General features: G+C 37.2%; 1 protein-coding gene and 1 long non-coding RNA gene across 4 annotated transcripts in view; one reads left to right on the top strand and one right to left on the bottom strand.

The window, feature by feature from the left end:
• Nucleotides 1–5,431, bottom strand: part of LOC114046111 — a 38,335-nt gene extending 32,904 nt beyond the window's left edge. For both annotated transcript variants that reach the window (XR_003569463.1, XR_003569462.1), the window contains exon 1: nt 5,269–5,431. This is a non-coding gene — a long non-coding RNA (uncharacterized LOC114046111). The remainder of the gene's footprint in view (nt 1–5,268) is intronic.
• LOC114046109 (collagen alpha-2(IV) chain-like) overlaps nt 1–22,681 on the top strand; it is a 287,529-nt gene that overhangs the window by 245,122 nt on the left and 19,726 nt on the right. For both annotated transcript variants that reach the window (XM_027866363.1, XM_027866364.1), the window contains exons 31-40: nt 236–406; nt 1,323–1,466; nt 5,444–5,566; nt 5,945–6,126; nt 8,884–8,947; nt 9,046–9,120; nt 12,167–12,274; nt 13,345–13,452; nt 14,678–14,749; nt 16,669–16,794. In XM_027866363.1, coding sequence (XP_027722164.1) covers nt 236–406; nt 1,323–1,466; nt 5,444–5,566; nt 5,945–6,126; nt 8,884–8,947; nt 9,046–9,120; nt 12,167–12,274; nt 13,345–13,452; nt 14,678–14,749; nt 16,669–16,794 — 1,173 coding nt within the window. The remainder of the gene's footprint in view (nt 1–235; nt 407–1,322; nt 1,467–5,443; nt 5,567–5,944; nt 6,127–8,883; nt 8,948–9,045; nt 9,121–12,166; nt 12,275–13,344; nt 13,453–14,677; nt 14,750–16,668; nt 16,795–22,681) is intronic.

Here is a 22,681-nt window from a genome sequence, read left to right on the forward strand (position 1 = left end):
TGTGTGTGTGTGTGTGTGTGTGTGTGTGTGTGTGTGTGTGTGTGTGTATAAATCATGTTTATAGATTCTTCTACATCTGGCATATGACTTGCACACACAGCAAGACATTCATAACAACTTGTTGAATTACATTGGAAAATGTTTAGCTAGTTCCATGAAGACCATCATAAAAGGATTTTGCTCTCTGTGAATATATTTTTGTAATCTTTTTTTTAATCTGCCTTTTTTTTAATAGGTCTACCTGGTGATAGAGGAGATCGAGGTGATGTAGGAGTCCCTGGCCCTGTGGGGATGAAAGGTCTAGATGGTGACAGAGGTGATACTGGTTTTATAGGAGAGCAAGGCAGAAGAGGAGAACCTGGATTTCAGGGGATACCTGGAATGCCTGGCATCCCAGGAACAAAAGGTACCTCCAAGGGTATATTTACTAGAATAACATTTATAGGGATGATGATTTAGATAAACCAGGTCTTAGGGCTATTGAATCTTGGTGGGCTCACCATCAACCCAGAGGCTTGCTCTCTCAGCTCAGCAGGTCTGAAGTCCTGAGGGAGTCATCTACTATTACTTAAAATCACTCAAAGACTGTTTTTTATCAGCATGCCATTTTTAAAATTTGCACCAGAGGTACACCTGACCCAAGAATTGGGACCAGTTGCTTATGTACATGGGTACTCCCTTCCTGTTTCTTTTCAGGAGACTGAGTTATGGATCAGAAAGTAATTTAGTAAATATAGAAATAAAATGCAAGAAAATGAACTTTTCTACTCCAAAGATAGTTACATGTAAACAGGCATTTCATCTGGAATCAGAGCACACTTGTCCCTTGAACAATTCAATGATAGCATAATGGCAATTCTTTCTTTCTGCTTCTCAGTTCTGTGAGTGGCATATTGTTAATGTTCCATTAATTTCTAATCTCAGTTCTTCATTATCTCCTGGCTGGCCTATATGTTTATGTTAATTTTGCTTAAAAGTATTTCTTTCCTCTGTGGCTATTCTGGTTGCAACTAGACACGTGCCTCCTCACTACAAGTTGGTAAATGAAGAAAGCTACCAAAAAAGAGAAAGAGAGAGAAAGAAAGAAAATTAAGATACCCCAGGAAATCTTCTTTCTGAGTAGAATTTTGTTAGAGCAAAGACAAGTTCTTCATAAACAAACTTCCACTGCTTATGAGATGGAAATAATGCATAATTCTCCTTTGATTTGAAAGGTTATTTTCGTTAGTTAAAAAGATATTCTTCATGAGGACCTCTTGGAATTGTGTATTGACTGACCATTTAGTACTGACTAACCTAGCACTTCAATTCTTTTCACCAAGGTTTCAAAGGGTCACCTGGTATGGAAGGTTTCAAAGGCATGTTGGGTATCAAAGGAAGACCAGGAATCATTGGATATAAAGGAGAGGTTGGTGATTTTGGAATTCCTGGTTTGAAAGGTCTAACTGGTGAACCAGGCTTGAAAGGTATGTGTACTTACTGTCAAACCCACATTATATTTCTTTCATAGTGGCATGGTATGATATTCACAGTGAACCAGAATCACTGTTTGTTGTTCACTCAACATTCCAATGAGTTACCCTCCCCCCCCAAAAAATAGAAGACATAGTCTCTGCCCTCAAGACACTTACAATCAAATTAGGAAAGCATATAAGCTAAAGAAAAGCATGTAAAAGTACAAATGATTTAAATGTAAAAACCATATTTAATCAACTATAGTTAAAGATTATATGTGTATGAATATGAATATATATGTAGTGTATTTGTACACACACACACATAGAGAAATATAGATATAGATATAGATATCTCTGTAAGTGTTAAGAGAAATTGCCAGAGTGGTTATAGTAACCAAAAGGAACCAGATGAGATCAATTTCAAAGGTGAACTATACCAAACTATAAGCAAAAATTTGTAGGAGCAAAGAAACACAGCTTGACTAAAAGAATAGGGAAGCATATTCCTGGTAGGAGTATGTAATATGAATAGAGAAAGGGATTTATCTGTATTAGAATGAATCTATCTCAAAGACCCAATTCAACAATTAATTTCAAAAAACAATTATTAAGCCCATACAGTGGCATTTAAGGAATTACAGGGAAGACTAAGAGCCCCCAAATGCTTAGGACCTTGTTCATTTCATCATTAAAAAGCAGCATATTAATAACTTCATTCCAACTGTATTAAGAATGTACCACAGTAGCAACTACAAACAACAATTTTCCAAAATTTAAAATGAGACTCACAAATCTATGACAAAATGTTAAGTCTAGTCTAGGCTATTTTTAAGACTCATAGTATTACATACTTAGAGCTGAAAGGGATCCTACAGGACATCTATGTGCCCTCTTATTTTACAAATATGAAACTGAGTCTCAGAACATTAAATGACTTACTCATGGTCATTCAGGTGGCAGAACCAGAATCTGAGACCAAAGCTCTTAGGGAAGTTTAAAATGTATGTTTCTCTTTTTATTATAAAACTAAACATCAAAAAATTTGAACCTTTCAGGAAATGTATGTGAAACTGTAAACTCCAATTATGTAGTATATTTTTTGTTTATATTCAGCTTAACCCAATATTAATACAGCTCTCTTGTTTGTCTCTGTCCCTTTCCTTCTGTGTATTTTTTAATGTTTCATTGACTCTTTTCTTTCTGTATCACAATCACTTCATGCCCACTTTCCTTCTACAATTCTTCTTCTTCTGCAAATAGAAGCCCTTGATAATAAATAAGTGTGGTCAAACAAAACAGATTCACACATTGGCTATGTCTGAAAACGTACATCTCATTCTGCATCTCTAGTCCATCACTTCTCTTCCAAGAAGTGAGAATCATGCCTCACTAGCTTTCTGGAGTCATGATTGGTCATTTCATTAATCAGAGTTCTTAACTATTTCAAAATTATTTTCCTTTATATTATTATATTCATTGTACAAATCATTCTCCTGATTCTGCTCACTTCATTCACCATACATATTTCCAAACAATTTTTGTGTTAAACTGCTATGTTTCAAGCAACTATCTTGAATATAGTTTTAAAATTGAGTTATATATAAATAGTTTAGGCTAGATTTACCAGTTTCCATCAACTGAGAACATTTGAAAGTCAATCTATCAAGACCCTATTACACAATTCACTGATGATTTATCCACAGCTTCCTTCTTTCAAAGTATCTCTTTCAATTGACTCAGTTCTTGGAAGTCCTTCCCATGCTAAGAGAGCGCACTTTCTTGTCCTTTTCAACTCAGTTATCCCAAAATAGTTGAAATTTCAGTAACTCATCTACGCTAAATGGATATAAAGACACTTCCCCTACCAAGCCTAATTGTTGAAGGAAGAAAGTAGCACAGATAAATACACACACACACACACAATCAATAGGCACAATGGAACATGTATAATAATATGGCCAACCTCAGGTGAAGGCTCCCTTACCCTTTGTTATTACACAAGTACACTGTTGAATTACACAAGCAGCTCCTGGCAGGCTTGGATCTTGTTGACCTTTTAAATTTTTCTGTAGCATTTAGCTGTTCACTAAGAATACTTATACATATTTAATGGTGATCATAAGAGACTGGCTACAAGGTGTAGTTTGGGGCATCACCTTGTCTCACAATGTAGCTGCCTCTCTTCCCTCTGTGCCTCCTTCCACTTTTGTAAATTAATTTAGAAGCAGCCTCTGTTATACTTTTTGTTCCCTATACCCAGCTGCCCTCCCCCCCACCTGCTCCTTTTTTCAGTCCAAATCATTTAGCTCAAACACTATATAGTTCTCTGCCGAACTGATCATTCCTTTTACTTCAACTATGTTATTATCCTTGTTGAGGCCCTCCAGTGGTAAGCATGTTAACCCTAACCATAAAAACTAAGCTGCCCACTTTGGGCTTCATAGTTCCCTTTAAGTCTATGCCAACTTATATTACCTTGGTCTCTGGTACAGTCCCCTCCCAGTTCCTTTGATCAAGCTGATTAAATTTATTCTCACGTGGTTTTCTCAATTCCTGCATCTTCCAACACTGAGACTTCCCATACTTGACAAAGCATATTTCCGTGATATGAATGAATGGAATGGAACATCATTGTACCATAACAAATGATGAAAAGCATGGTTTCAAAGAAACTTAGGAAGACATATGTGAACTGATGGAGAGCAGAACAAGAACAATTTCTACAATAACAACAATGCTGTAAAAACAAGATTGAAAAACCTTAAAATTCTGACCAATGCAATGACCAAATGTGATTCCAATAGACTGATGATGAAGAATGCTTTCCACCCTGTTACAGAAAAACAGTATTCAGGGTGCAAAATGCGACATATAGTTTCTGGACCTGATCAATATAGGAATTTGTTTTGCTTAGTTATGCATATTTGTTACAAAAATTCTGGGGTTTTTTTTCCCTTTCTATTATTAATGCAGTAAGGGAGGAAAGAAAAATCACTTTTGTTCATTTGAAAAAATAAAATTTAATTTGTAAAAAGAGTCCATTTAACTCACCAGACTGCCAAAGGATTCCATGACACAAAAACGAATATGAACCCCTGCATTCAATCTTGAAGTCCTTACGGGCTGAGTGTCTTTTTTTAGTACTGAATTATATAGGCACTGTATAACATCAGGGCCAGGTCAACACACTGGAATTCAGTCCCAGCTATCACTCTAAAACTTTCCTACAATGTAGTAGAAAATATTAAACTCAAGAGCAAGCACTGTTGTTGTTGTTGTTGTTGTTGTTGTTCTTATGTTTGTATCTACAACACTGAGCACAGTGCCTTGCAGAGTATTGCTTAATAATTGAGTTGAACATAGGAGTATACTGGATCTAGTTCCTACTGGCTATTGAGAACCAATTGTTAAATTTTCAGTATGAAGATTTACACTTTGTAAATAACCAAATTCTACAAATCAGGGCTTGATTTGTTGTTTTGTTTACTGTCTAGACTTAAGAAAGTAATGTAGAAAATGTTAATGATGCAAATTTAACTCAGAAGTACACTGTATCATGAAAGCATTTTTTTTCAGAGAGCTGGTTGTTAAACATTTCCCTGTACACCCCTAGATGAATGTTATCATTACCCACTTTCTTATATGCCATAGAGTACGTGACAAAGATGACAAGCATTTTGAGTTTGATATGAGTAGCCAAACTCCATCTGCCTACAGTAGTAGCCTAAGTCAATCTTTCATATGAAAAGCCTTTCAGCATAGCTAATGGGAGTAATAGAGTTTTAGTGCTGGAAGGGTTGTTATAGCTTACCTTATAGTTATTAAGCTTTGGTGAGAGGTCAGGCAGTACACTAGCTCAGTAGTTCATAGCCTCCCAAGTCTTAGTGCCTTTGAAGGTGAGCAGGAGAAGGTTTTAGAGTGTATACTTTGTTCCTTTATCATAGTGCAGAGGCATTCAAAAATGTCTGTGTTCTGTTCATATTAAGGTAGCCGTGGAGAGCCAGGGCCTCCAGGAGAACCTCCAAAATTCCTGCCGGGAATGAAAGACTTCAAAGGGGAGAAAGGCGATGAAGGACCTGTTGGTGGGAAAGGATATTGGGGCACAAAAGGTAAGGTGCTATCATCATCATCAAGCTAGCTTCTCCTCTGTGTTTTTAAGGCCAAGGAAAAAATTCATCCCCTCTGCTATTTTTCCTTTGTCCCTTAAGCAAGGAATATCAAAATAGGAGAGTTTTGTTTTATTTTTGCCATAGAAGATGCAATGCTCAATCTCTGTTAGAAAAGTACTCTTGTTTCATTACTATATTTAAATTCTCTGCATTTTTTTTCCTCCTGACATCTTTAATTTGATTTTACTGTTAAGCAGGCTCAGTTTCCCATTTTCTGCTTGTCATTCTTCAACAGCAGAACTGTACTGTCAAGTTGAAAGCTTTACAAGAGCACCACTTTCATTGTCACCAGAGTTTTACATTGAAGTCTTCTTGTAGGTGGACAAGGAATGCCAGGCATTCCTGGACAGGCAGGAATTCCTGGGTTACCTGGGACACCTGGTTACATCAAAGGGGCTAAAGGTGAAATCGGTGTTCCTGGAGTGCCTGGTTTGCAAGGATTCCCTGGCATAATTGGTTCTCCTGGTATTAGAGGCTTTCCTGGATTTGTAGGTATTAGGGTAAGTCAATATCCTTTGTATTTCCTATTGCTTTATGGTTTGAGGATTTTGTTTGTTTATTTATTTGTGGATTTTTTTAATTTTTTTTTTTCAAGACTGGGTCTCCCTACCTTCACCAGGACAGAAGTGCAGAGGCCACTCATGGGCCAACAATACAGCTGAACACCACCGAAGCATTGACCCATTCTGTTTCTGATTTGGACAGGAAGAAAGCCTAATAGACCTCCTGCTCTCAGAGGCTCACCATTTTGGTGCCAGATTTTCTATAGACACTTGATCACCTTAACCATACTACAGTTTAGAACTCCCAATCTTAAGTGATTTATCAGCCTTAGCCTCTCTAGGAGAAAGGATCTCATAGGCTTACATCACCACACTTGGTCCTGTACTTTAAAAAAATTATAGTAACATTCTTAATTTAATTTTTATTTTTTTCTTATTAACCCTGCTTCATTTTTAATTTTATTGATATCTTTTGAGTTTTATATCATCTTCATTTCAGTCCCACTTCACTCCCAAGTAAGCTATCCTCTGTAACAAAGGTTTTTTGTTTTGTTTTGTTTTGTTTTTTAATGGAAGAGGGAAAATCAGGTCAGCAAAACCAACCAACTTCAGTGAGTCTAACGGTATCTGCAGTGTTCCATGCCCACAGTGTCCCACTTCTGCAAAGAAAGGAGAGAGGCAAATTTTCTCAGCACTGGTCCAGGCTTAACTTTGAATTTGTTCTTAATGACAAAATCCCATTCCCTGTTGATAAAGTCTTTTGGCCAAGCCGTGACCTATTCTTAGTTCATTAAGATAGAAATAGTAAAAATAAGAAGTTCTGGATCAAAGGCATTTGTCTTCAATAAACTCATTAATAAGAATCAGAAAATGGTTTACTTGTGCCAGCATCTGAAAGTGATTTAAATGTCAGCATTTAAATAAATAAATAAAAGTCACAGCTAGGTCCTGCTCATGTGGTTTTATTGACTAAAGCACTTCAGAATAAGATTGGCTGGTGTGTGAACAGGATCTGATAACTTCATTAGGCCATGGGAGAATATAATGCTTTTGTAATCATTAAGGACCCCTAGGATTTCTTGAAATCAAAATTGTTATGGACCCCATGCCACTTCATTACTTAAAAATCATCTGGGACAGAACGACCCACTTTTAAATAAAGGTCCTCTCACTTCATGTCCTTGAGCAGAGGGCTTGCATGTTACTGTTGAACCTAACAGGAAAACGTAGCACTTTTGAGGAGTGACTCATGTTGCAACCTTATTGCCAGCCCTCAGCACTGAGGCCCTATCTATCCTATCTGTTCAACCCTCTTTGGTGTACATCCAGTCTTCAAGATCCCCTGAATTTTTTTTTCTTTTCTCTCATCATTTTCCTAAGGCCTCAGAAATAACCATCAGTCCCTGAGTATAAGGGGGAAAAATATTTCCACAACAATCTTCTTACTACCAGTCCTGTAACTGGTTCAGGCACTAATTATTTAAAAATGGGTTGGAGTGGAAGCAGAGAGAAAATAAAGACAGATATCAAGATAGAAAGGGAACAAGGGAAACCAGTAAGCATTTAATAAGTACCTACTGTGTGCCAGGCAGGGCAGCTGGATGGTGCAGTGGATGGAATGCTGGGTCTGGAGATGAGTTTTCCTGAGTTCAAACCTGGCCTCAGACACTTACTAGCTGTGTGATCCTGGGCAAGTCACTTCACCTTGTTTGTCTCAGTTTCCTCATCTGTAAAATGAGCTGGAGAAGGAAATGACAAATCATTCCAGTATCTTTGCCAAGAAAACCCCAAATGGGGACACAGAGAGTTGAACACAATTCAACAATAACGTGCCAGGCATTTTCTAAGTACTTCACAAATATTAGCTCCTTTGATTCTCACAACAACCTTGGGAGAGAGTGCATTATTCCCTTTTTCCAATTGAGGAAACTGAGGCAGAAAGAGGTTAAGAGCCTTGCTCAGGGTTGCACAGCTAGGAGATATCTGAGGCTGGATTTGAACTTGGATCTTCCTGACTCCAGGCCCAGCACTCTATCCACTGAGCCACCAATAGTCTCTAGGCTAGGAGGAGAAGAAAAGAGAGAAAAAGAAATCCTGATGTTCGTCCGTGCCATTGTGAAAGTGGTTTTCTCTGTCTTCTCCTTTTTGTACTTTTCACTAAAGGATAAAATATTAGTGATTTGAGAGCGCAAGGTAAGACTTCCTAATAGGGGCTAATAGGTTGTCTAAGAGAGTCTCCTTGAAGGAAATAGTGTCATTTGCAAAGTATTTACCACCTGAAACAAGGTTTGCAGTACTACCATTCTCTCTATTTGAAAGAAAGAAGCCCAATTAGACACAGAAGTCTGAAACTGACTGTCCCCATTTAGCTCATGTGGAATCACAAAGTTTATGCCCTAGTTGGTTCAACTAGTCATTTTCCCCTCATTGTTGGCATTAAACATTTTGCTGGCAAAAACCTATGTTCAAAGGTAAAAATATTTTACATAAAAATTGTACAGAATTACTTTTGTAGTGATAAAAATTATTTCACCTAGTTCATGTTTATCTTCTCAAAGATTAACAGACCACCAGCATCCCCTCCCCAAGTTGAGTTGAAGCCTTTCATAAGCTTTCTGCCAAGTGATCATTTCTGTGATTACAAGGCTTTGGGTTTTGGTATGCTGAGCATTTTGAATTTATAAAGGGATCAAAGTAATATTGTCATTCTATTAATTGTATTTTAAGAAAGCTCCATATGTAATCTTTTCCTAGGGTGACAAGGGCATGCCTGGACGAGAAGGTCTTTTTGGTGAGACCGGAAGTATAGGAGATTCTGGTGAGTGTTTTTCTAGATACATTTGGCAAAAGTATATATAAACTTAAACTAAATGTATCGAAGCCAGTCTTATTTGTAATCCTTTGTGTATATAACAGGTGATGAGGGAGACATTATAAACTTACCAGGGAGGCCAGGGTTGAAAGGAGAACTGGGCATATCTGGACTTGCAGGTATGTATTTTATTTTAAATCTGAACATCATCAAAAAACTTATGTTCACTTGCTCCTTCATTCACACAATAAACATTTATGAAGCACCTGCTGTATGCAGTGCATGTACTAGGTTCTGGGGAAGATTTGAGAAATTTGAGACAGAAAGCCCCGCCATCAATAATCTACAAAGCTTATCATTTACTACCAACAAATGAGATCTACATGGATAAATATCATACTGTATGATAAGTGCTGAAGAGATATATGCAGAGCAGAGGAAAGGGCATTATTTCTAGCTGCAGGGATCAGGGCTAGCTTTGGGGAGGAAGTGGTGTTTGATCTGGGCTTTGAAGAATGGATAGAATATCAACACAATGAAGAGTTCTAGTTTCCTTCAAAGGTTAACTCAAATGTCTACCTACTTCCTACAGGAGGCCTCCAGATATCTCCACCTAGTACTCTCCCAATTGTGATTACTACCGTATGAATGTGTGTGTGTGTGTGTGTGTGTGTGTAGCTCCATGAAGAGACTTTAATTTTTTGTCTTTGTATCGTCATAGCCAAGAACAGTTCCTATCGCATAGTAAGTATTCTATATAACAGGTGACAGGAGCTAAGTAAATTCTTCTTTATTCACTGATTGATTCATTGATTCATTGATTGAAACAGAGGTAATAGAATGGGAAACATAATAGAAGTGGCTATTCTAAGTATAGGGAACAGTATAAACAAAGTCATGGAGACAGGAAAGCATGGCTTATATCTGGAGCTCAGAGTACATGAGAGGGAAGGACTTCGCCCCAGACTGTTCCTTGTTTCTTTTTGGTCCTTGTGATTTCATTGGTGTAGGGAACTCCCAGTGGGGAAATTTCCTCTGTCTCTACAGATTGGTAATTATTCTTTAACTTGCTCTCTTGAGATGACTTTATCTTCTCTGATAGATGAGTCGTATAAACATGGCAAAGGCTAAGAAATACGCAGACTGAAGTGAATTTTTTTTAACCCAATTAATGACTAGACATAAAGAAAACAGTGAAGGATTAAACATGGAGAGTGAGGGACGGTCTTAGCAACAACTTGGGTCAGTCATAATGTTTACAAGGAGAAAAATAAAACAAGTTTCAATAATAGATTAAAAAATGAAAAATATTGTTTGTAGCAGATTCTAAATACTGTAAAAATCAATAAGAAAGAAGCAAACTTTCCCAAGTGGTTTTTCCAAAGTGTTGACATTCATAGCATTTTTTTTTCTGAATACTGAAGGCATCTCTCTTGACCTTAAGGAAGTTCTTTTAAAAAGTGCTTTGTGAGGCATGCAGAGGAGGACATAAGAATAGTGTGATAAGATCTTAGTAAGGTACAAATGAACCAGAATACTCAACAATTTGGCTATTTTCACAAATGTGGGGAGAGGGAAGAAAGACAAACTATAAAAATAAATTAAAGGCAGGACTATGTCATTAGAAATTGATGTCTATTTTTTCTATGTGTAATTTTAGTGAGGGAGGGGAGAGCTTAGAGGAGTGGTCTGGAACTGGAGAGATTCCAGTTGTGTGTTGTTGTTGTTGTTGAGTTATTCCAGTCATGTCTGACTCTTCATGACCCCCTTTGGGGTTTTCTTGGCAAAGGTACTGGAGTGATTTGCCATTCCTTCTCCAGCTCATTTTATAGATGAGGAAACTGAAGCAAACAAAGTTAAGTGACTTGCCCAGAGTCACATTGCTAGTAAGTGTCTGAGGCCAGATTTGAACTCACGAAAATGAGTCTACCTAACATCAGGCCCAGTACTCTATCCACTTGGCCACCTTTTGTGTAGGTACTTCCAAGTGAGGAAACCCCCTTCCCTGATAGAGACTAAGAACCAACAAGCATTTGTTGAACTAAGTTCTAGGGATTAAAAAAGAAAAACAAAGTCTCTGCCCTCAAAGATCTCACATTCTAATGGAGAAGACAACATGCAGACAACTATGTACATACAAGATATCTACAGTGTAAATGGAAGATCATCTCATAAGGAAACCACTAATGGCAGTGGAGGAAAGGGGTGATGGAAGGGGAGATAGGGAAATGGTAAAGGTCTCCTGCAGAAGGTGAAATTTCAACTGAGTCTTGAAACAAGCTAGATGATCGAGGAGGCAGAAGTAAGGAGGAAAAGCATTTCAGCTGTGGAGGACTGGTCCTTCATTTTTAACTTTTAACCTTAGAGAATGGGGGCAGCTAAGGTGGTGCAGTGGGTAGAGCACCAGCCCTGGAGTCAGGAGGACCTGAGTTCAAATCCGGCCTCAGATACATGACACTTACTAGCTGTGTGACTCTAGGCAAATCACTTAACTCCAATTGCCTCACCAAAAAGGAGAAAAAAAGTACTTAGAGAATGGCCTAGGACACTGAGAGATTAAGTAACTTGCCGTGGTTCTCTCAATTCATATTTGTCAGAGGCAGAATGTGAACCCAGGATTTCTTGACCCTGTATCTACTGCAGCATGCTGCTTCTCTCTAACAAATACAACCTTCCTATATTTTTGTACAGGAACAATGTGAGAATTTTTTTTTTGCTTGATTATGCATATTTGTCATGAGGTCTTTGTATTTCTTTTTTTCTCTTAAATTACTGGGTCAGGTAGGAGGGGGGAAAGTAAATGCTTGTTAATTAACAAATAATTAATTAATTAATTAAAAATTAAGTAGAAAGGTTTTTTTTAAGTCCTCAAAATATGTAGAGAGTAGTTGTTGTACTTTTAAACTAGCCACTAACCAAAACATTCAAAAACCTGTGTCAGAAAATAAAAGTGGGGCAGCTAGGTGGCACAGTGGATAGAGCACCAGCCCTGAAGTCAGGAAGAACTGAGTTCAAATCCAGCCTCAGACCAAACATTTGACACTTACTAGCTGTGTGACCCTGGACAAGTCACTTAACCCCAACTGCCTAAAAAAAAGAAAGAAAAGAATAAGAAAAGAAAAGCGCAGAAGCCGGACTGACTGTCTACCATCCAGTTCTCCCCTCCCACTGACCCCAGGTCACAAGGAATACAAGGACTTATTTAAAGACAATCTCTTGTTGCAGGTGAGAAGGGCTTCATTGGAGAAAAAGGCACACCAGGAGACCATGGTTTTATAGGATTGATGGGCATAAAAGGATCTCAAGGCCTTGTTGGACTGAAAGGACAGACAGGTAACTCATCTGCTGCTTAGGGGAAAATATTCACCTGTTTCTGAACAAGCAGCCATTATATATCTATTCTGACTATGTTGCCTTAACAATATGTGATATCTTGGGCCTACAAAATATACTGATTCATGCCCATACGAGTGTTTTCAGTACTTTCAAAGGTACTGGCAAAAAAGTGATCAATTCCCTTCTTCCTGTCTGCTGCTAATGTTGTCAACAGGGGGATTAAAGGAAACATGAATCTTAGAAAAAGAACAAGGTGACAAGGAAGAGCTTAAAAAATATTTAAGACTTCTTTGTGGTCAAGCAATCAACTACCATAGCTAACTTAATAATGTGATTTTGAATGGATTGCTTCAGCAAAAATTAATTTATGCTGTTACCTAAGGCAAAGAATAAGATGAATCAGATTGTTCTCCTATTCCTTATTCATATCTAAGAACTTTTGAACAAAAAAGAACATAATAGAATCCTTTGGGAGCTCTATGGTGTCTACATCAAGACTTTTTCTTGAATATTGAACAGAGAAATGGTGCAAGGTGTTTTCTCCTCCAGATGGTAGAAAAAGATAAGCTAATCTTGCTACAATCAGAATTTTTCTTTACAAGACATTTGGGTTTTCCAGATTTAAACTAGGGTTAATAATTCTTTGTGCCCCCACCCCATATTTTCAACTGCTGTCCAAAAGGACTCTCTATTCATTTTGTTAATGATGTTGCCACTTTCAGAAAGAAAAAAAAAAAAAACACAAAAAACAAAAAACAATAAATGTCAGCTTCTGAGAATAGTCCAGTACAAGGGTTCTTAACCTGGGAGAGATTTTAGAAGGTCCTTGAACTTAAATGTGAAAAAAAAATTCACATCTTTATTTTCACTAACCTTTAGTTTAGATTTAGCATTTCCTTCAATTATCTAAAACCATTATTCTGAGAAAGAGTCCATAGGCTTCACTAGACTGTCAAAAGCATCCATGTCCCAAAAAATATTTAAAAGCCTCTGGTCTAATGTAAGAGTGATTATTCTATCACTTTTACTTCTGTGTACTTAGAATCAATGATGTCTTTGTGCCACAGGTTTCCCAGGACTGACAGGACTCCAAGGATCCCAAGGAGACCCAGGTCGTGCTGGACCTCCTGGTGAAAAGGGAGATTCTGGATGGCCGGGGGTTCCAGGCTTATCAGGTAACACATACATACACATAGACACACGCACATTATTTAAAACCATTTTTTTCCATTCTACCCTCTTCTTAATTTAAAAAAGTTTGATATCTTTTATTTTTACATCCCCTTCACTTCTGAATATATACACTCCCTCCTTCCCCTTCCCCCACCCCCCCGAAAGTCATCCCTTGCAACAAATAATGAAAAAGAAAGGGAGGAGAAGGTGAGGTGGGGAAAAGAGAAGCAGTTCATCGTAGCTAACCAACACATCAGCTGAATCTGGCAGTATAATGCAATCTTCTATTCCCATAGTCACCCACCTCTACAAGACTGAGAGATAGGTTCATTCTAGCCTCTTTTTAGAAGATACTCTATTGGACTTCTTATGAGTGAAATGTAGACCTGCAAACAATGACATGTGAACTGTTTCCGGTTGTCTGGACCAATAAAAATGACTCCAACAGTCATTTGCAAGGCAGAATTTTCTTCCCAAATAAAAACAAAAGGAAATATCAGTTGTTGAAATAACTAGTTGTTGAACATCACAAGAACAGGAGATACGAGCTAAATATCACTGCTTGTTCATCTCTGCTGATTTCCTATTCCATGGAAAGGGCACATGACAAGTCAGACTTTCTTTCCTCATTGATAAAAGAAATTGAAAGCTTCATAGTGAAATGAATTCAATAAACATTAAGCACTTACTATAGATAAGACACTGCACTGGGTACTATGGATATGAAGACAAGTGTTCCCATCAGCTACTTCTTCCGGAAGGTGGAGCCACACTCTATGTTGGCACACCATTCTTGATATCATAGTCTAAGGCTGTAGATAAGATACAGTCTCTTGTTCACATTCTCAACCACCACAATCACTGAAACAATTGTACTTTCCCATTTCCCTAGTTTGGAAATATGGAGTCCAAGAAATCCAAAAGGATGGGACATCCCATCAGGCTATTTGTTTTTGCATAGTATAACTCGAGTGAGTCAAATACATTTTCATGTTTGTTTGTTTTTTTACAAAAGAGTTATAATAGAGGTTTAGGAAAAACAGTAATTTTATATGCCAAAATAAATGGTATGTTTGCTACATATTTTCCAAAAAAGGTTAATGCATTGTGTGAATGTGTGTTGTTATATGTGAGCTGTTTCAGATCAAATACTCTCAAATGATTTCTGTCATTGGAAACATAATTTACATTTCTGTAAATGAGGTAACTGTGGATGAATTCCAACAGGTTTCCCTGGTATCAGAGGACTCAGTGGACTGCATGGCTTACCAGGCACTAAAGGCTTACCCGGATCTCCAGGTACTCTCCTGCTGCATTTGCTCATCTCATTATACATGTACATGGTAGTAGTAGAGTTAGTCTGAGAATTCTACTGAAAATTTTACAAGAACTCTGTTTGGGATTATATTTTTTTTTTTTGGATATAGGTGTTTGGCTGCATTGAAATATGTAGAGTAATTGTCATCACTGAGTGGGTTAATGTTTGTAGGCATGAGCTGTAATGCCTTTTCTTAGCTTTTAGAAACTGGGACTTCTAGAGACCTTAGAACTAGCCCTTCTATCTAGAGATTATGTTAAATAAGCCTATCAGCCTCAGCATTCTAAAGATATTCAGTGACTTGGGTAGCAAAGACCAGGCCTTCTCTGTGTTCGTTTCATGAGGAGTCTTTGGGAAAAAAGAAAAACAAATTTTTTTTTAAATAGTATCTTTATGTTCATTTTTATGTTTTTGTACAGTGCAACTGTCAAAAAAAAATTGACTTCTTCCAAAATTGACTATATTTTTAAAAGGAGCATGTAATAAACAGTTGGTGTCTAATCTGTCCTCAGGCATTGAGACATTAAAGGGTCTTTAAGAGCCAGGACTCAAAAAACACAACTGCTTTTCATAGCACTCTTTTGCTACATTTTTAAAAGTATCAGTGCATATTTATTACAAAAAATGATGCAAAGTCCCATTGTTTCTAAAGGCAGCTATAATAGAATAAAATTTGCATCATGTTAGTTCCTTCTGGGACACCACAATGCTGTTCCTTGTGTTGTATTTATTCCTAGAAAGGGAGTCATTTCTTATACCATGGAATGCTGCCATCCACCATCACTCTCCTTGAGAAATTATTCTTGCTAAAATTTCTGCATGATGCAGTATTGGAAGACTGAGGAGATTCTTGGAAAAAACTTTCCTCATTTGGAAATTTAATTTATTTTCTAATTGCCATCCTTTACCTTTCCATTTGTTGGCTAATGTTACTGCAACAAAAATATGTGGGGCTAGACACAAGAGCATATTTCTAAATAGCATTTCAATTACAGGTCACAAAGTCAGGAACAACTGATATTAGATAGTCACAAGGTGACTCCAATTTGTACTGATAAGATTTCAAGTAATATTTTATTTTCACTGCATGTATTATTAACAATAATATAATAAATATAAATAATTAATATATGATACATAACATATTTGTTATACAAATATGTATAATTTATAAATAAATACTTTAACAAATAAATATAATTTCTATATTTTAATTTTATATAATTTACATATAGATAATAATATTTAATAAATATTTTATTGATGAGCTGTACTGATAAGGTTTTAAATAATATTTTATTTTCTCTTTATTTTTAATAATAATAACTGGGGCATTTATGAAGCAAAGTGCTTTACATATGTAAAATTGCATCTGATCTTCACAACAATCCTTTGAGATAAGCACAAGCATTACTATTCCCACTTCAGAGATATGGAAATTGAGGCTCAAAGAAGCTAGTAACTTGCCTGTGGGTCATTTAAATACTAAGTGAAAGTGGGTGGAATTCAACCCCATGTTTCTTCTGACTCCAACTCCTGATTTCCTTCTATTGTGTCATACTACCCCTATTTATAAGAATACTGAGGAAAAGCTGGTAACTGAGTATGGTGGAAAGAAAAGTAGAACATGAATTCTAGGTTTAGGGTGAGAACTACCTTCTAGTCCTGACTGCCAGTAAGTTACTGTGTGATTTTGGACCATGTCAATCCCTTGGGTTTTAATTTCTTCAAATACAAAACTAAGAGGCTGAGCTGATTCAAAATTTACTAACCTTAGACATCATTATGTTCCTCTGCTTTTAACTGCATTACATAGTCTTGGTTTTACTTGATTTAAGAAAATTAATATTTTATACCTACGATGCATTAACATCTGGTTTCTATTTCAACCCCACAATAGGTGCAGATGGCTATGGGAATCTTGGCTTCCCTGGTCCTTTTGGTGACAAAGGAGAGAGAGGAGAGCCTAACACAATTCCAGGTCCCCTGGGAGCACCAGGGCAGAAAGGAGAGAGGGGAACCCTAGGTGAGAAATTGAACTTGCCAAAAGATGTATTGTCCCTGATGATAACCTGAATTCAAGAGAAGAAGCCCATGTGCCTTTCTGTGTAAACAGAGAGCTGAATAGATATAAGCCAAAGGAGAGCTCTGGGAAAGTGCTAATTACTCAGTTTCAGGATACTCCATGCAAATGTCCTATCACATCTTCTGAACTAAGCCTGATTTAGGATGGATTTCATATATGGATAGAAGATTGATCAGGGAAGCTTAATAGGAGTCCTGGCAATTGAGTGAGAAAAGTTTACACGTGCACCAATACCTATTTATAAACTCTTCGTGACCACTAACTAGATCCTTTGTGGGAGCTAGGTAAGTTGACTCAAGGATAAGAGAAGACAAGATGTTAGATTGCTGTCTTTAGGTATTTGAAGAGTTGTAATAGAACAGTATGGTTGGAATTATTGTGCAGGGACCCAGAGGATAGAACTGGAACCAATTTTTAGAAGCTACAAGAAGGCAGTCTACCTCAGTCTTTTGAATAATTAGAGCAGTCACCAAATGAAATCGGCTACTTCAGGATTTAAGGCTTTCCATAAAAAGGCTAACTCTTCCAACTCTAAGATTCTATGATTTTAGATATTCCCTAATATTCTACCAGGGGGTAAAGTGCCAGGCCTGGAGTCAGTAAAACTCATCTTCCTGAGTTCAAATCTGGCCCCAGATGCTTACTAGCTGTATAACCCTTGATAAGTCACTTAACCTTGTTTGTCTCAATTTTCTCATCTGTAAAATGATCTGGAGAAAGAAATGGGAAACCACTCCAATATCTTGGCCAAGAAAACCCCAAACAAAGAATCAAACATGACTGAAAACAACTGAACAACAACAAAAGTGTTCCACCAAACATTTTCTTTCTGAACTTTCAAATGTCTAATACATGCCTGTAGCCCCTGTACTTGCAGTCATTAACCTATCAAGCATTTATATGTATATGCATACATACATATATATACACACATATACACACATACACATATATATATGTATTTGTTGTTACCTGCTATTTAATGAAAGTAGCAAATAAGTAGAGCCAATGACTGACCTGGTTTCTTAAAACATCAAGTAAATCAGGCTCTCTAAGGTGGGTTTCCTCTTCTCCTCCACCCCACCCCCAAATCCTCTTAATTGTTTAGTTTATAGAACCAAATGGCCCAGTTAACATCAGCAAAGATGGTCTCTTTAAACATATGTAAAGTTTACATTAATCTACATGTGACACTCATATTTACTATTCAGATATTTACCAGCTGTGTGACCTTGGGCAAGTCACTTAACCCTCTTTGCCTCAGTTTTCTCATCTGTGAAATGAGCTGGAGAAGGAAACAGCAAACCATTCCAGTATCTTTGCCAAGAAAACCCCAAAAGGGGTCACAAAGAGTTGGACATGACTGAAAAACGACTAAACAACAGCAAAAGATTATGGAACTGTTGTGAATCTGATTTCCACTCACTCCATCAAGCCTTTTACATTGACATACTTCGTTTCTGGTGTTTTATTACTAAGTGTAACATCATCCAGTGCTTTTACTTAAATTTAAACAAATTCAGTTGATAGTTAAGATTTGGAGTTTTCCAAGTGGCTTCTTATTAGATTAGCCCTAAATTCACAGCATCACCGATCTGAGAAGAAAAGGACTTCTGAGGCCATTTAATCCAATCCGAAACCCCCATTTTACAGATGAGGAAACTGAGGCCCAAGAAGGTTCAGTAAATTCCCAAGGTCACACCGGTAGAAATTCTCAGATATGGGATTTGAACCCACATTCTCTGACTTCACAACATCATGCTACATTCCCATTCAACATTCAGTTTCTTCTTACTGAAAATATGTTAGATATTTCATTAATGTCTGGCCCCCTTTTGGTTATTGCATGGGATTTTCAATGTAATCTAACTATCCATTGTCCAGCTTTTCTTATTTCCATAGTTATGAAGATCAGTAGGAGGATTCTTGAGAAAATGCCCTTGTTTTCCTATTAATTCCAACCAAATGATTCATAATTGCTACATACTCTCATTAACAGAGACCTAATAACTATAGTTAATTCTGCTTTTTGTTAAAAAAAAAAAAAGAAGAAGAAGAAGAAGAAGAAGCCAGGAAGGCAAGCAACTAGCATTTTTTAAGCACCAACCAATCTAGAGATGTCATGAGATCCTCTTATTCAAAAGTTTTCCATTATTTTCTAAAGCTTAAAACTCTCCTTTAGTTACTTTATAAGCTCATTGAGGGCAGATACTGTCTTTTTTCTTGTATTTGTATCCCCATTGCTTATCATAATGCCTGACCCATAGTAAGGGCTTAAGAAATGCTTGTTGATTGACTGACTTAGATGTCATTTTTCATCCAGCTGCAGCTGATGGCATTTAATACATTTAGGTTCAATAAATCCAACCACTTGCTGTTCATAATTAATCATATTGAAGAGGTATGGATATTTGTAATCTCCCTCCTATTATGCATTTCCTTCTTCCTGCTCTAAATATACCTGAACAGAAACATTTCCCTGGTACTTTATTTCAAAAGTCTGAATGTCTCTTACTTCTGCTGTGATAGATGTTAGCATGTCATAAAGACAAAAGGGAGAAATATAGCAGACTGCTTTTCAGAGCTCAGAATTCACAATTTCAATTATAGATTCTAGTGTGCTGTGCCAATGTCTTCTCTCCCCATCCCCTACTAATAGGAAGATTATAGTTCAGTTGTTTGTCAGTTGTGTCTGATTCTTCATGACCCCATTTGGGGTTTTCTTGGCAAAGGTGCTAGAGTGGTTTGCTATTTCCTTCTCCAGCTCATTTTACAGATGAGGAAATTGAGGTAAATAAGATTAAGTGACTTGCCCAGGGTCACAGAGCTAGTAAGTGTCTGAGGCCAGATTTGAACTCGGGAAGATGAGTCTTCCTTACTCCAGCCCTGACACTCTATCCACTGCACCACTTAGCTGCCCCTATAGGGAGATATTTTCCTATAATGATGATAATAATAGTAACAACAACAACAGCACTTATGTAATGCTTTAAGGTTTGTGAAGTACTTTACATATGTTAATTCATTTGATTCTCACACAACTCTGAGGTAGGTACTATTCTTACCCTCATTATCAAATGAGATAATATTTGTAAAGCATTTAGCACAGTGCCTGGCACATATGGTAGGTGCTATTCCCTTCCTATTTTACAGATGAGGAAACTGAGACATAGAAAGATTTAATGACTTTCTCAGAATCACACACCTACTAAGTGTCCAAGGCAAGATTTGAACTCACATGTTTCTGACTTAAAACCGCATGCTCTTTCCACCTTACCACCTAGCTGCCTGATCACATATTGTTTGCAAAGTGCTGTATAAATATTATTCCATTTAATCCTCACAAAAACCCAGGGAAATACGGGGTATTATCTGCATTTTATGTTGAGGAAACTGAGGCAAAGAGAGATTAAGTGATTTGCCCAGGATCCCACAACTAGGGAGTGCCTCAGTCCAGATTTGCACTTAGATCTTCCTAATTCCAGGCCTATGTACTATAACATTTGTGTGATATTTTTTGATGTAGTGAGCTGGGTTTTAGGTTAGCCCCTACCCTTAGTCATGGAACCTAAAAGAAAGGGGTAGGAGGTAAGAATGTTGCCATAAAAGGGAGAGAAGCTCAGGAGAAGGAAGAAGAGTCATCTTAAGAGCTTTAATAGATTTCCTTGTTAAAGGGGATCTCTACAATATACCACTCACCCAGTGAATTGCAAGTAACTCAATTCAACTCTATTATCACCTTGATCCAGGATAATAAGGAACAAGGATATAACAAATTCCTTGATTATCCCAAGGTATCATTTTTTTACCCCTTTGTTTCAACTTTCTCCTCCACCAAAAGTTTACCCAGAGCTGTCATCAAGTGTCAAAAAAAAAAAAAAGCTAATCTGAGTTTTATCTCCTTTCCTTAGTGGGCTTTCCAGACTTGAGATGCTAATGAGCTGTGAAAAACCAAGGCCTGACTCCCCTCAGGCCAGGGGTCTGAATAATGATAGTCCTTGAATAAAACAGACTTAACAGTGACCAGGATGAGAAAGTAGGAATGGGGGGTGGTTATGTTCATGAGTAGAGGAAACCCTAACAATGAGATCACATCCAAGGTTGGGGAAAAAATTGGAGGAGAACATGGGTTGTATGTGCATTTCATTTGTATAAATAAGGATGTGGAATGATTTCTCTGTAGGTTAAAAGGCAGGGAGAGGGTTGCAAGTTCTTCTGAAATGAAGCCATAGTATACCCTGCTTCCTCCTGGCCCACTAGAATATCATCATTCATCAACCAGTCCTCAGTGGTTCTAACTGCTTGGTGCATTGTAAAATGGTGATATTATTGATTGAATTCAGCCAACATTTGTTAAGCACATACGCTATGTACAGCATTGTGTTACGTGCTAGAATTTCGAAAATGAAAAATGAAAGTCACTGTCCTCAAGGGACCTTACAGTCTAATGGAGGAATAGTTAATTAATTAGCTAATTAACTCCAATTGGGGGAACACAATACTAAGATATAACAATATATTATTAATAATAATAACACATAATAGGGCACTACATAAGTATGACATCAGGTATAATCCAATAAAATTAAAGAAGTATTCTTGACAAAAAAATTTCAATGGAGGGGATGCCCATCAATTGGGGAATGGCTAAACAAGTTGTGGTATATGATTGTGATGGAATACTATTGTGCTGTAAGAAATGATGAGCAGTTTGATTTTAGAAAAACATGGAAAGATTTGCATGAAATAATGAAGAGTGAAATGAGCAAAACCAAGAGAAATTTGTAGATGGTAACCGCAATATTGTTCAAAGAAGAACTGTGATGTTCTTTGGGTATTATAAATACTCAAATCAATTACAAAGGACCCAGGAAGAAAGATGATATCTACCTCCAGAGAAAGAACTGTTAAATAGAAGTGTACATAGTATGGTTTTACATATGTGTGTGTGTGTGTGTGTATGTGTGTGAATTTCTGTGTTACATTGTGGCTTTCTCTAATGCAGAGTGGGGAGGGAGGGTAATAGTTTAGAACTTAAAATATAACATAGAAATAAATTTAATTTAACTTAAAAAAGAAAATTTCAGAGAGAGAACATATTTTTTTTTTTACTGAATGGGGAATCAAGGAAGTTTTTATGGAGTTGGCAGGGCCTGATCTGGGCCTTGAAGGAAAAGAAGGATTTCAACATGGAGAAAGTATGCTCCAGACATGAGGGGCATCTATATGAAAGCAAAGAAATGGGAGAAACTTGAATAAGATCAGGAATTTTTTGGCTGTGATGTGTAGTATATAAATGGTAGTAGGAAGGATTATGTTTGTTGTTCAGTTGTGTCTGACTCTTTGTGACCCCATTTGAGGTTTTCTTGGCAAAGATACCAGAGTGGTTTGCCATTTCCTTCTCCAGCTCATTTTACAGATGAAGAAACTGAGGCAAACAGGGCTAAGTGGTTTGCTCACAGCTAGTGTGTCTAGGACCTGGATTTGAACTCATGAAGATGATTCTTCCTGATTCTAAGCCCAGTGCTCTATCTACTGTGCCACCCAGCTGACCAAAGTGGGGGAGGATAAACTAGAACCATATTAGGAAATGGCCTTCAATGAGGAGTTTGTATTTTATCCTATAAGCAATAGGGAGCCACTGAAGTTTTTTGAAGAGGGGATTGACATTGTCAGGCCAGTACATTTGTAAGATTATTTTTGGCAGCAATAGTATGATAGCCTCAGTGAGAAGTGATGACAGCCTGAACTAAGGCTGCATTAATAGAGCATTAATGAAGAAAAGGAAGATATGAGAGATGATGTGTGGAGATAGAACTGACAGAAC

The sequence above is a fragment of the Vombatus ursinus genome, unplaced genomic scaffold, assembly GCF_900497805.2.
Source record: "Vombatus ursinus unplaced genomic scaffold, bare-nosed wombat genome assembly UNPS02014781.1, whole genome shotgun sequence".
In the NCBI taxonomy this organism is placed as follows: domain Eukaryota; kingdom Metazoa; phylum Chordata; class Mammalia; order Diprotodontia; family Vombatidae; genus Vombatus; species Vombatus ursinus.